Raw genomic sequence first — 14,411 nt, 5'->3', positions numbered from 1 at the left:
TGGGTCATAGAAAAGGCCGCATGAGCCCTCTGGCTCTGAACTCCATATGTTAATTCCTGAATCAGAAGCATAGTCCTGTTTGAGCCAGGGACATTGCTTTGGAGTTGCTCAGAGAAAATGGGTAAGTATTCCCAGTGTCCACCTGACAGAGGCAGAGGGCTGTGGGGGTTTGCTGTGGCCATCCTCCCTCTTCGCCATATGCCTGAGGTATAAGTCAGCTCAGCTAAAGTCCTTTGAGATTTGCAGTGTACTTGGGACTATAGGAATGACTTGGGCTCCATCAGTCTCCTGGGGGCTGAGTATGTCAGTAAGAGTACCTGTAGTGAGTAGTCAGAGGATAAAAATGAATTTTCCATACCACCGTACACTAGAAAAATCAAGTTTTTTATTTTAAAATATTTTCAAAGGCAAAGGCCATAGCAAAACAGCCCAAGGGTGGTTGAACCAAATTCAGGGAATTAGAGGAGCATTAGCCAACGCAAGCAGGTCTATATAAAATACACATCGTTTATACATGCACACAGCAGACGGCACGGTGGCCCCAGAGGACCATGTAGGGGGACAACAGGGAGAAACAGAGCACCATCTGGAGGGACAGGCACACCCACACCACTCAAAGCCCTGGGCCCCAAGTGCACCTCCAAAGTCACCTACCCTGCAGCATGGCTCTTGCCCTTTCTGAGGCTGAGTATACCTGAAGACCAAGTTCGCCAGCATCTTGGCACATCCACCTATAACTGGCACCTCTCATGGCTTCTGACAACCTAGCAAGGCTCAGAGAATGGATTTTTATCTCTGTCTTTCAGCAAGGACCAGGGAGAAGTGCTGAAGCAAGAAGGGTTATTTTCCTAAAAAAGACTGATGAAAAGGTGAAAGGGGCTGTTTCCAAAAAAAAAAAAAAGGATGGCCGTTCATGGAACAGTGAGTTTCACCTGAGACATACAGATTTGGTGCAAGCAACACAAAAGGCCAGGCTGTTTCATCCTAAAAACTGGGATGGGGAGAGCATGAAGAGACTACTTACTGGTAGATCCTCCAGTCCTCATTTGGGTTTGTCATAAACAGGACAGACAGTCGTCTGCTCCACAATAAATAATTTCCACCTGGATTTCATTCCCTGATTAATCTCTCAGTGTCTGAAGAGGGGAAAACAGTGGCTGTTTCTGACACTGCCCACCCCACCAGCAACTTTCCCTGATACTTCTGGCCTCCTCACTAAGGCCCTTCCAGAACCTCCAAAGCCACTATCTTAGCAGATGGGAGTCCCAGGGTGATGAAGCCAGAGTTGTGGGGCACAGAGAAGAAGAGAAGGCCTTGATAGAGGAAGAGGAATATCCAAGGCAAAACCACCACCATGTCCAAGCTCCTTATCCTCTACCTCTCCTGTCCCCAGAGGTATGAGATAGACCCCCTGGCCTGGTTCCTGCACTGTTCCAGGCCCACAGTGGATACTTCCACCTTAATGGAGAATAGGCCCTATGGAGTGGAGGTCCCTCCTCCATGGCCTGCAACCCAGTGACTACAGGGGTGACACAGTGACCTCTGCCCTGTGAGGCTTGACACCATCACACGCAGCTGCCCAGACAAGCCCCCAAACGGGCTGCTGTTGGCCATGCCTGAGATCTGGGCAGGCAGGCAGGGAGTAGACAGCAAGACCTCAGATGCAAGCCTCCACCCTCCCCTTCCCTATTTCCAGGGCTTGGGATACCTTAGACATGTTTGAACACACAAGGGCAAAACCCAGTACCAGGTTTGTGACCTCAGTGATCAAAGGCCCTGTTCCACCTGTCTCACCAGAAAGTGACAGCTGAGGACACAGCATTTGGGTACGTCTGTTCTTCACAGCCCCTGCCACCATCCCCGTCAAAGGCAACATCTCCCTGTAATGCAGCCAGCCACCTCATGAGGGGCCGGCACAGAGCCCCGGCCCAGAGCATGGAAATTCATCTCTGGCTGGAATCCTGGCCGTGAGTCCTCCCCTCTGCATTCACGGCTTCTCAGCAGGCCCCTGCCCAAGCCTGACAGGTGCCTGGCTGCCCGCAGAGAAGCCCTGTGGGAACACAGAGTGTTGGGAGAGAGCAGAGCCCACATGGGTGGTTTGTGTTCTGACCTCTGACCTCACCATGGGAGTGAGCTGTGTGGCAGAGCCACATTCCAAATATGAAAGCATGGCCTCTGTCCCTTGAGGTGGCCTCCAGTGTTCTGCCTGTGTGCCAGAACTGTTTCCAAGGACCCAGTTTGTTTGTTTTTTTTTTGTTTTTTTTTCTCATTTAAGTGGTTGCTGAAGCTTTGTGTACAGAATTCCTCAGTTGGTTCCAAAAACTCTGGCTTTTTGTTTGAGTCCAAAAATCGTAGAAGCCAGTTACTTCGTAAATAGGTACTTCAGATCTCTCATAGAGTGGGGAGAAGAGCTGCGGGGAGGAGGAGGGATCTGGAATGTTTTCCTTCATAGGCAGTCTTAGCACAGCAGCACTGTAAACCACACTGGTGGAGACTTAGCACCCAGAACATTCTTCTTGAAGAAGGAATGGGGACAAAGGCCAAGTGGCTGTTACCTGCACAGAGGAAAGATGTCCACGTCAAGGAAAGGGCCCAGAAGGCAGACGGACATGGGCAGAAGGGCCAGTGATAACTTTATTTCCCCCAAGAGTGGGCCCGGGTGGGACCGATGTACCCTGCACGCTGCCCAACCTTGCTTAGGGTCAGAAGCCAGCTCAAAACAGGACCAAGTCCAGCCAGGCAGCCTGGCCTGAGGTTCTTGGCCCCTGTCCTTAACCCTCAATATCAAAAGTATTAGGAAGAGAAAAGGCCTCACCTGTGCCCAGGGACTGGGCCGTTCCAACTCAAGGTGCATAACTGCTGCTCTAGCCGAGAAATACGGAACGCCAGATAGGATGAGGACATGACCAGGAAGCAGATCCTGGAGAAAGGGACAAGATGGAATTGAATATTTCTTCTACAGAAAGAGCATTTCTGGAAGTTCACCACAAATAGTGGGAACCAAGCTACCGCTGCAGTTGGAAGAATTAAAGAGCCCTTTGTCCTGCAGCCAGTTCAGGCCTCAGCATCTTTCTTCCTAGAGGCCATGTAAGGGTCTTGAGACTCGTCCCCATGGAAGTGTCCTCACAGCCCAACTAGAGCTCTGGACCCTTCAGCTGAGCCCTGGAGGGAGCCCTGGCCAGACAGCCAGAACAGTCATCCTACCCTCCCTCTCACTAGCCGCCGTGGTCCTTCCTGTGCCTCCTCTGGGAGGCCATGATGATGACCCCCTAGGCGTTGGGCCCATTCCCCCCAGCAGGTGCTGATGTTGATGGTCAAAACCTGGCTAGCAGAGCCAGAGGAGGCTGATGAGCTAAGGTGAGGGAAAGCAGGGGCTGGCTGTTCATGTCACTTCCCACGATGCTCACTGCTCTACTGGTCCTTAGACAGAGGTAGAGACAAGTCAGGGGTTCCAGAAGCTACCCTAGTGGTGGGCAGTGGAGAGGCCATGCTTTTCCTCTCTCTCTCCAATTTTCCTTGCCTTCCTTCTCCCAAATCCTATGCAGCTTTTCCTCTTTTCAACATGTCCATATCCTGCCCCTCTCCACCAAATAGTCTTAACCCTAAATTACAAGGTTTCAAGAATAAAAACTGGAGATCCTTTCTCTTGCTACAGAAGGGCGTGCCACATGGCCTTCAAATACTACCCAAGAGCTTGAATTTGACTCAGAACCTTCCTCCCGGTTCTGAATAGCGAACTCCCCACACTCCAAGGCCCTTGTTCTAAACACCTAGACATGCAGGTGGGTCTGTCCCCCTCCCCAGTATAGTCACCTACAGCACAAAGAAAACCTTGAGGAGCCGGTAATCCCAGAGCGTCAGCTCCGCGGTGCTCCTGGGCTCCTCCTCCAGCTCATCCTCCTCATAGACAGCATTCTTTGCAGTGGGAGAGCAGTTCGTCATCTTCTTAGGGCAGGCAGGACCCCAGCCCGGCATGGGCCATGCCCACTTCCCGCCATTTTCTGAAGCTACTTGGGTTCTTGATTTTTCTATATGGATTTGGAGAAAGAAAAAAAAAATCAGCTCTCAGAAGCCCTGCTGGTTGTGGTGAGCCCTTTATATGGAACTGGGAAGACAGAAAGTCTGGCCTTTGCAAGTAGTTGCCATGGACAAGCCCCCCCGGACTTACCAGACCTTGAAGGCTTCCTGGAGGGGAAGAAACTGTCTGTGGAGGCCACAGATGCTGGAGGGATACAAGGGATGTTGTCTGGTAGAGACAGGGACCTGGAGGAAGGGCATACCTTTCTCCACTTCATCTCAGGGATGAGGACTTCCTGCAGTAAGACAGGAGAAGCTATCTTACCATGGCCCTTGGGAACTCACTTGCCCGAAGGAGCCCACACCAGGTTTATCAGAGTTTTCTCCAGATATTACCAAATATAGATGCCTAGCCAGGGATGGAAGCAGGTACAAGTGGGGAGGGCAGTTGCTACAGCAACCATATGCCTCTCCTCTCTAATCCCTTGCTGTGACTAGCTATTCTGCCAGGAAACGATGTCCTTGAACACTGCTAATGTAGAACCACAGTGGTATCTTAGATGTGAGGCAACCCAGATACATGCTCAGATCTGAGGCCAAGAAAGCTCAGCACAACACGTCTTAGGTAGGATAAGTTCTGGCTCCTTCTATCCCAAGCCCTAACCTCAGCAGGAAGAACTTAGGGTCCCCATCCACAAAAATAGGAACTTCACCTTCTATCCGGCACATGGTATTATGCATATCACATGCTTGGCTAACCACTAATAGTTACTGAAGGAGTCTTCAAACACCCTAGGGTCATTTCTACCCCATCCCTGCCCTAGAAACTCAGCTCTGCCAACCCAGGGCCCCAGTTGCCAAAGGAAACTTCTGGATCTTTGGCAAATCTAAAATAAGTCTGTCTGGGTTCTACAAGGATAGTCTTCGGAGTTCTGCCCTAGGGACATCTCTTATTTTTTTTGACAGGGTCTCTCGCTGTTGCCCAGGCTGGATGACAGTGTTGTGATCTTGGCTCACTGCAGCCTCAACCTCCCAGGCTCAAGTGATCCTCCCATCTCAGCCTCCTGGGATGCTGGGACTACATGCCACCATGCTCTGCTATTTGTTGTATTTTTATTGAGACAGGGTCTTACTATGCTGCCCAGGCTGATCTCGAACTTCTGGGCTCAAGCCATCCTCCTGTTTTGGCCTCCCAAATTGCTAGGATTACAGGCGTGAGCCACTGCACCTGGCTCCCAGGGACATCTTTATCCCCTTGAAGGCCCTCTTGACTCAGCTGAAGAAAAGAGGATGGGCCACTGGCCCTGCATCTGTACAGGTGTGCAACCCAACCTGCCCAGTGTTTTGGGGCTTGGACTTCTGTTCTACTCAGAAAATCAGCCTATCGGCCGGGCACGGTGGCTCACGCCTATAATCCCAGCACTTTGGGAGGTGGAGGCCAGTGGATCACTTGAGTCCAGGAGTTCAAGATCAGCCTGGCCAACATGGTGAAACCCCATCTCTACTAAAAATATAAAAATTAGCTGGGTGTGATGGCAAGTGCCTGTAATCCCAGCTACTTGGGAGGGTGAGGCAGGAGAATCACTTGAACCCAGGAGGTGGAGGTTGCAGGGAGCTGAGATGTTGCCACTCCACTGTAGCATGGGCGACATAGCAAGACTCTGTCGCAAAAAAAAAAAAAAAGAAAAAAAGAAAGCCTACCGGCTGAGGTCCTGGTGGGTCTGCATTATGGTGCAGTAAGTTTAGGAGATGCCCTGGCATAATATAGCCACTAGCTCTTGAGCCTGGTGCCCCAGTTCTGCATTTGCATTGTGGGCCCCCCCTGGGAGGCCCAGAAGCCTCAGAGCTCCAGGCACTGTTAGTCCAGCAGTCTTTGCTCCCAGCTTCAGCTCTCACCAGAGACTCAGGTTTCCCTGGAAATTCTCTTACACTCAGACTCTTCTTGCTGGAAGGCTGAGGAGGAAAGGGAAAGCAGTCACTCGTCTCTCTGGAACAGGCAAGGTCAGGCAGGAGGAAGCATCAGCTCTCTCCAAGAGAGCTTTACCTCCAGATAAGCCCCTTTGTGTCAGGTGAAGCCCAGCTCCCAGGGTCTATAGGGGACCCCCTATTTAATGCTGAAGCAGAGAGGCAAGCTCCAGGCAACTTACTCTCCCACCTGCTGCCCCACCCCTCCCCTCTTCCTCACCATAGGCCAGAGAGAGTCACAGGGCATGTTGGGAAGCAGCTACGCATTCCTATCTGTGCATTAAGGAAGCACAAGTGAGGGCCTGGACATACAGATGGTCCCTGACCTACGATGGTTCCACTTAGGATTTTTCAACTTCATGATGGTACAAAAGTGATATGCTTTCTGTAGAAACCGTACTTCAAGTACCTATACAGCCATTCTGGTTGTTGTTTGTTTTTGGTTTTTTTTTTGAGATGGAATCTTGCTCTTGTCACCCAGACTGGAGTGCAATGGCGTAATCTTGGCTCACTGCAACCTCCTCCTCCCAGGTTCAAGTGATTCTCCTGCCTCAGCCTCCCAAGTAGCTGGGATTACAGGTGCCTGCCACCACACCTGGCTAATTTTTGTATTTTTAGTAAAGACAGCGTTTCACTATGTTGGCCAGGCTGGTCTCAAACTCTTGACCTCAGGTAATCTACCTGCCTCGGCCTCCCAAAGTGCTGGGACCATACAGCCATTCTGTTTTTCACATTCAGTGCAGGATTCAATAAGTTATATTATAAAACATGCTTTGTCTGAGATGATTTTGCCCAGCTCTAGGCTAATGAAAGCATTCTGAGATGTTTGAGGTGAGGCTAAGGTATGATGTTCCGTAGGTCATGTGTACCTCTATTAAGTGCCTTTTTTTTTTTTTTTTTTTTTTTTGAGGCGGAGTCTCACTCTGTCGCCCGGACTGGAGTGCAGTGGCCGGATCTCAGCTCACTGCAAGCTCCGCCTCCCGGGTTTACGCCATTCTCCTGCCTCAGCCTCCCGAGGAGCTGGGACTACAGGTGCCCGCCACCTCGCCCGGCTAGTTTTTGTATTTTTTTTAGTAGAGACGTGGTTTCACCATGTTAGCCAGGATGGTCTCGATCTCCTGACCTCGTGATCCGCCCGTCTCGGCCTCCCAAAGTGCTGGGATTACAGGCTTGAGCCACCGCGCCCGGCCTTAAGTGCATTTTTGACTTATGATATTTTCAACTTTTGATGGGTTTATGGGACATAAGCCCATGTACAAGGGGCATCTGTATATGGGGACACACGGGGGCCCACTGGCCTCAAAGACATGCTTGCAAGCATAGACGCACAATCCAAGTACTGTCTCTTGTACATTGAGCCTGAGCCTTTAACTCCCCTCTCCCTGCCCCGTTCCCTATGCTGGAGAGATGGGCAACCTCCCCCAACACCCTTGTCCACCTGCATCCAGGCCTGAGAGACCTCCCTGGCCTTCCTGCTCCCAAGCTTCATACCTGTAGGTGGGTGCAGACTCTCCTCAGCAGGTCATATACACTGTCCCGGGAGAGCAGTGACACAAAGATATACTGGGATGTGGAAAGAAAACACACAGCGATAGGGTGAGATGAGACCCCTTGCTGTGCCAGCCAGCCCCCTCCCGGATTGGGCACAGGCCCACAGGAGTATCAGGCTGTGAGAGCCAATAGGAGCTCTGCCCAGGAGCTTCTCTTCCAACTTGTTGTATGGCCTGAAATACGTACTGGAGAGCTGCAGGGTGGGGTGAAATAAAGACCTGGGAATGTGCCCAAGTCAGACTATGGGCTGCTGGGGCTGGGAGCAGCAGACTGACAAGGAAGCACCGGCCCAGTGCACTGACCTTCTGGCTGGTGTTGGTGGTGATGGCCAGTCCATTGGGAAGGAGCCGTGCCATCTTGTGTTTTTTGATCATTTGCACAGACACCACAGGAATGACCACCTGATAGGGAGAGGGATGCTTCTCTCAGGACTAATCCCCAAGGACATGGTCCCTTTGCTCCCTGTATAGGGACCCAGCTGTGAGCCCAGCATGGCCACATGGAGAAGCCTGGCCCCATGTGGGGAAGTGTCTGAACCTTCTACCTTCTCATCCAGGATCCCCTTCCGGTTGTGCCTGCCACCCTGCCCCAGCCTTGGCAGGACGTGTCACTCTTGGCTGTCACATAGGTATGATCCCTGTTATCCAGGAGGCCAAGGATGGTGGCTCTGGCAAATCTCATACTCTAGTAACGGAGCTCCATAGGCTACTTCTTGGCCACAACTATGGCTCCCCCTAAATATGACATCCCGCTCTGATTCTCAAAGCATTTCTGAAATACCTAGAGGCAGAATGATTTGGCTGTGAACTGTTCAGGCCAGATGTGGGGTCCACATTGGGGCCTCTGTTTCAGAAGGGGCAGGACTATCCTGGACACTGGATGGGATGCCTGGAAGCTGCTCATCAGCAAGGGGCTTCACCCGGGGCCCGGCATGCAGAGAGATAGGCATGACTTTGAGGCATGAGGCTGGCTCTCCCCTCACAGGATCATGGCAGCCCTTACCACTCATTACTACCTTGATATCCCTGCCAAAGAGGCTAGCATGGAAGCAGAGCCAGTTGGGGGAGATGTAGAGCCGGCCCTGGAGAAGGAGGTCCCTCTGGAGGGCACAGGAGCACACTAGGATGTCACAGGAGAGAAAATGGCCATAAGCAAGGTCAGCCCAGGAAGCCCCAGGACCTGGGTCCTCACACTCTGGAGTCCAGAGTCCAGCCTCAGGACCCATCTTTCTCAGACTCCCCCTTCCCCACCACAGACCCCAAACCCCAAACAGTCCATTCCCCAGCACTGAAGGGTCCTTCTCCTGACTGCCCCTCCACTCCACCAGCCTGCTGGATGTTTCTTCCTTCTCCAACCATGCTCCAGAGGGTCCAGGCAAGTTCCTGCCCTGATCTCCGAGCCTGCAATCTCACAACCTCAGGCAGAATCCCTGACCTTTCCCTGCTCTGCTCTGCCCTGAGGGCCTTGATTGTGCAAATGCCCCCACATGCTCAGTGAGAGGCCAGAGCAGGGAAGAAGTCACCGGTAAGAGCAGAACAGACACAAGATTCCAAAGCCCTGACGTTTCCCCAAGAAAACCTTCAAAAATGCAATGCTATGTCCCAAACCAGCCCAGTCTTCTCACATTCTGGGGGAGTGGTCCACATCTAAAGGACAGCCAGTTCCCATTTCTAAGTCATGCTTTGGAGGCTCCAGAGCAGAGGCCCCTGGCCCCAGGCACTCTGGGTGCCTAACCAGCTATACCAGGGAGACAGCTCACCTTTGAGAACCACTTCCTCCAAGGGAACATCCTTAAACAGCTTGTGGTATTGCTGGTTGTATTTATTCAGTGTTATCTGCAAACACACGGGCTGCGTCTGAGAAGCCCTGGGAGGTGAGACCGCCAAAGGGGCTCCAGCCAACAGGAAATGCCACAGCCCCCCGGCCCATGCTGGGGACTTAGCATTAGGCAGCTAGTAAGCAGCCAGTGAGTATGGAGGGCTGTGTGCCAAGCACAGCTTGTCTCCTGGTGCTGCTGGTCCTGACAGGCAGCTTGTATTAGCAGAGGGGGACACTCACTCAGGCCTCCTGATTTCCTGATGACCGGCCTGGTGGCCAAGGTGCCAAAAGTCATTGAATTCTGGCAGCCCAGGACCCCTTCCTGGGTAAATAGTGAGAAGTCAGCCTCCAGACTTACCCCTTCTCGGCCACACTTCTTTATCTCTTCCTTCAAGCCTTCTGGCCAGTGCAGACTGCAAAGGAGACATTCCATTTTGGGGACAAGGAACCCCAGTCCTGCCCATGCGTACTCAGTGCCAATTCTGCCCTGGCCTTGAGCCAGAAGCTTGGGGCAGAGATTGGAGACTAGGGCCCTTCTCTAGGGGACACAGCAAAATGACAAGTACAGCGAGCACACAGCTATACAGCTCATCCCTGGGGGAGGGCACTGCGGGAGGCAGGGAGGGGTCGCCAAGGGCCCACCTTCCCCGATGCGAGTGAGCAGCATCTCCAGGAGGTGCACCCAGTCTCCCAGAGATGCTGAGGAGCTGCCTACCTGGGTGTCAAAGACCCTGTCCCATTTCTCTGGCCAAGGGGTAAGCAGGGGAGCAGGCAGTGCCGGAATAGGGACCAGTTTGGGGTGTGGGTGAGGTGAAGGTGTCAGACTCACAGCTCCAGGGCCTGGCCGCAGGCCATGATGCCAGCAGGACTGCCCTCTCTGCCACCTCCTCCCTGTGGCCTGAGCTCTGCTGCGGGAAGCTTGGCACAGACTCACCTGACCTGACTGAGGCTACCACACTGGGAGAGGGGAATGGCGCTGAGAAAAAAGGTAAACCTTTGCCTTGTCTGGGTTGGCCCAGGGCACAGGTGAGCAGGGAGGAGGCTGGAAACCTGAGAAGCATGGACTCTGCTAGGTCCCAGTGCACTGGGACAGGCCTGAGGGGCGGGAGGAAGAAGCCTGGGGCAGCCTGTGCCTGACCTCACAAACCTGCAAAGGGGCCCGGCTCAGCCTTGAGGTCTTCTTACAAACAGGTCACCTCCTGAGGGCTTCCCACCCCCAAGTCTGTGTGTATCTCCGACTGGGAAAGGGGTCCTCACCTGTAGTCCAGGGGCTCCTCAACTCTGTCTGGTTTCTCTTTGCAGGGCACAGCACTGTTCAGAGAAGCTGTCTTTCCGTGCATTTGTTGGTTGCTAGGGAAAAACAGGCCCACATGAGGAAGGGGGCTTCATGAGGACACCTTTCCCCACCATCCCCACCATGCCCAGGGCCGCTGCCTCTGTCCCCCACCCAAGACGGGCCCTGGTATTGAGGGTGACACTGAAGATGTCACAGTTCAGAGGTAGCGGCGCAGGCAGAGTTTCTGGGACGGCTGATGGAGTTGGGGGTCTCACATAGCATGTTTCCCAAAAGCCAGAAGTTCTGCTTATGCCTGGGCTGGGAGGAAAATCAACCTATCTACCTCATCTCCAGTGCCAGGCAGCTCGTAGGCCAGGCTGAGTGAGGCCTCTAGCCCCACCCTTGAGGAGGCACACTGAGAGGGAGGACCCTGAGACTTGCTTATGCCGAGAACGAAAGTGTCCAAAGTACCCACGCAGCATGACTGTAAACCATCAGGTTCCAGGAAAGGAGGCTGAGCACAGGAGGCCTTATCAAACAAAGCTCAGGAGCTAATGCGCTGAAGGTGTGGGAGGTGGAGGCCCGTCAGCCTGCAGGTGTGGCCAGGAGGAGAGGAGCCGTCTTATACCAGGAAGTGGCCTCAGTCACCTCCAACAGTCAGGACAGCTTGGTGATGAGAGCCAAACCATCTCAAAAATGTCCCTGAGAGAGAGCATGGGAGGGAACAGATCCTCTCTCCCTGGGCAGGTAGGGCTCTCCAGTGGCCTTTGAGTTCCTGCCTCCACTAAACGCTCCAAAGAATCGTTACCCTGGCTTCCTCCAAAGAAACACTCCTCCAGGCTTCACATCAATAAAGCCTGAGCCATCAAACCAGCTCCAACTGAGTGGGCGCAGGGGCTGACCGAGAGAGAGGATGGCCAAGAAACATGGCCACACTGGGGCAGTATGGTGGTCAGGAACAGGTAACAAGGTCATGTGCAGTGGTCCCACAGCAGATTAGGAGCTGGAGCCTGGAACCTACAAATCTCAGTGCTCAGTCACACTCCGCTGTGTGACTGAGGCCAGCCAAAGTTCTCTTCTTCAAGAATAGAGTTATTGCATCAGCCTAAGATCTGCCAGGACCCTCAGAGACTGATTTAGCCTCACCCCCTCCCACCATACCATTGTACAGATTACGAAACTGAGTCCTGCCAAGGGACAGTCTGTGTCCGGTACTACAGTGAACAGCCAGTGACCTCACCCACAAAATCAGTCCAGCCATGGCCATGTGGCCTGATTACCTCTGTCCTCAACCTTAGAGAGGATTTTGCCACACGTATCAACATATACCTACAACAATCTTGGGAAGTGACAGATTTTGTTAGAGACTTGACTCTCAAAGTTGATTTCTGGATTTATTTGGTTCCATCATGTCACATTTCACAGAGGTTTTTTTTTCCCTTGATTTTTAAAGTTCATTATAGAAAATATGAAAAATATAAGATCAAAATCACCTATAAGAAAGATTCCCCAAAAATCACCCAAAGAAAAAATGTATGATAAACATATAACCTATATAAATGGTTATATAATCTATCATTTGTGTACCCTACTTCTGTGGCTTAACCTGATTTCGTGAGAAATTTCCCATGTCACTCACTGTCCATTCCTAGGATAGATTCTCAGAAGTGAAATTAGTGGATTGAGAATGAACAGATGCAGGCCGGGCGTGGTGGCTCACGCCTGTAATCCCAGCACTTTGGGAAGCTGAGGCAGGCAGATCACAAGGTCAGGAGTTCAAGACCAGCCTGGCCAAGATAGTGAAATCCTGTCTCTACTAAAAATACAAAAAAATTAGCCAGTTGTGGTGGTGGGCGTCTGTGGTCCCAGCTACTCAGGAGGCCGAGACAGAGAATTGCTTGAACCCAGGAGGCGGAGGTTGCGGTGAGCCAAGATGGCGCTACTACACTCCAGCCTGGGGTATAGAGCGAGACTCCATCTCAAAAAAAAAAAAAAAAAAAGAATGAACAGATGCTATTCCAGTTAACCCAGGCATCAGCACGATATGAGCGTGCCTGTTTCCCGATATTCAGGCCCTTCTCTGGATATTGTCTCTCACTCACCTTTGCAAATCTGATAGGTGAAAATACGTTGTCTTCCTTTGTATTTCTGCTTACTGGTAGGTTGAACACTTTTTTCCAAATAATTATTAACCACTGGAATTTCATTGTCTTATAGACAATTCACAGGTGAAATTCTTTCTTCGTTTGTATTGAAGTTCTTTCTTCATTTGTATAAATTTTTACTGGCTTTTTTCTTTTTTCTTTTTTTTGATATGGTGTCTCGCTGTCGCCTAGGCTGGAGTCCAGTGGTGGGATCTCGGCTCACTGCAACCTCCGCCTCCTGGGTTCCAGTGATTCTCCTGCCTCAGCCTCCCAAGTAGCTGGGACTACAGGCGTGTGTCACTGCACCCGACTAATTTTGTATTTTTTAGTAGAGACAGGGTTTTACCGTATTGGCCAGGCTACTCTTGAACTCCTGACCTTGTAATCCCCCTGCCTTGGCCTCCCAGAGTGCTGGGATTATAGGCATGAGCCACCATGTCCAGCCTTTTTTTTTTTTTTTGAGACAGGGTTTCACTCTGTCGCCCAGGCTAGAGTACAGTGGCGCAATCTTGGCTCACTGCAGCCTCAACCTCCAGACCTCAAGTGATCCTCCCACCTCAGCGTCCCAAGTAGTTGGGACTACAGGCCTCCGCCACCACGCCGGGCTGTTTTTCATTTTTTTGTAGAGGGGGGTCTCACTGTGTTGTCCAGACTGGTCCTAAACTCCTAAGCTCAGTCATCCCACCTCAGCTTCCCAAAGTGCTAGGATTACAGGTGTGAGCCACCATGTCTAGCTTTCTTTTTTTTTTTTTTTGAGACAGAGTCTCGCTCTGACACTCAAGCTGGAGTGCAATGGCGTGATCTCAGCTCACTGCAACCTCTACCTCCCAGGTTCAAGCAATTCTCATGCCTCAGTCTCCCCAGTAGCTGGGATTACAGGAGCCTGCCACCACATCTGGCTAATTTATATATGTGTGTGTGTGTGTGTGTGTATACATATATGTGTATGTGTGTGTGTGTGCGTGTGTGTATGTCTGTGTGTGTGTGTATGTATGTATGTGTATATATATATATATATATTTTTTTTTTTTTTTAGTAGAGATGGGGTTTCACCATGTTGGCCAGTCTGGTCTTGAACTCCTGATCTCAGGTGATGCACCTGCCTTGGCCTCCCAAAGTGCTGGGATTACAGGCATGAGCCACCATGTCCAACCTGTACATTCTTTATTGAGAATGTTAATCCTTAGTTTATCATTTTTGTGATATTTTCCCCAATTTGTCATTTCTCTTTTGTCTGTGGTATTTCTGCTGTGTCTGAGTGTAAGTACTGTGTGGTAGATTCCATCTATTTCTTCCATGTATGTTTCTCACTTGGTCTAAGTCCTCTCACAGGACAGTCCTTGGAGGAGCAGCATATACAAGTCAGACCACTGAGCCGTTACAGCGTGAGCCTGGCAGTCAATCCATGGGGCCGCCAGGGAAAAATCCTGTAGGCTCAGCTCTAAAGAACCTGCACTCCAGCCTGAAGGATGGACGAGGGATAGAATGGGATGACAATAGGAAGGAGCTTAGACAGTGCTTTCAGAGGCACGGAGCCTGTTGCTTGAGAGTGTGACTCAAGTTCTCAGGACAGCAGGGGCTCAGAGGATGCACAGATCTGAAATACTCACAGTGGGGTTCCTAGAGAAAAGGAAGCTGAG

General features: G+C 51.5%; 1 protein-coding gene across 5 annotated transcripts in view; it reads right to left on the bottom strand.

Annotated features, from left to right (window-relative positions):
* Positions 1 to 363: 363 nt before the first annotated feature.
* The window catches only part of GRAMD2A (GRAM domain containing 2A), a 35,634-nt gene continuing 21,586 nt past the window's right edge, over positions 364 to 14,411 (bottom strand). The window contains exons 2-12 of one of the 5 annotated variants that reach the window (XM_033189527.1): positions 10,609 to 10,701; positions 9,710 to 9,764; positions 9,293 to 9,368; positions 8,549 to 8,652; positions 7,836 to 7,934; positions 7,474 to 7,545; positions 5,914 to 5,970; positions 4,169 to 4,313; positions 3,832 to 4,028; positions 2,816 to 2,920; positions 364 to 2,555 (exon numbers count right to left, since the gene is read on the bottom strand). In XM_033189527.1, the coding sequence (XP_033045418.1) occupies positions 2,496 to 2,555; positions 2,816 to 2,920; positions 3,832 to 4,028; positions 4,169 to 4,313; positions 5,914 to 5,970; positions 7,474 to 7,545; positions 7,836 to 7,934; positions 8,549 to 8,652; positions 9,293 to 9,368; positions 9,710 to 9,764; positions 10,609 to 10,701 (1,063 nt within the window). In that variant the 3' untranslated portion in view covers positions 364 to 2,495. Of the gene's footprint in view, positions 2,556 to 2,815; positions 2,921 to 3,817; positions 4,029 to 4,168; positions 4,314 to 5,913; positions 5,971 to 7,473; positions 7,546 to 7,835; positions 7,935 to 8,548; positions 8,653 to 9,292; positions 9,369 to 9,709; positions 9,765 to 10,608; positions 10,702 to 14,411 lie in introns of all 5 variants that reach the window. The other 4 variants (XM_033189528.1, XM_033189529.1, XM_033189530.1 and 1 more) reach the window with 4 other exon arrangements.

This window comes from Trachypithecus francoisi, unplaced genomic scaffold (genome assembly GCF_009764315.1).
Source record: "Trachypithecus francoisi isolate TF-2019V2 unplaced genomic scaffold, Tfra_2.0 Lachesis_group3, whole genome shotgun sequence".
NCBI lineage: Eukaryota > Metazoa > Chordata > Mammalia > Primates > Cercopithecidae > Trachypithecus > Trachypithecus francoisi.
This window is presented reverse-complemented; position numbering and strand designations above follow the sequence as displayed.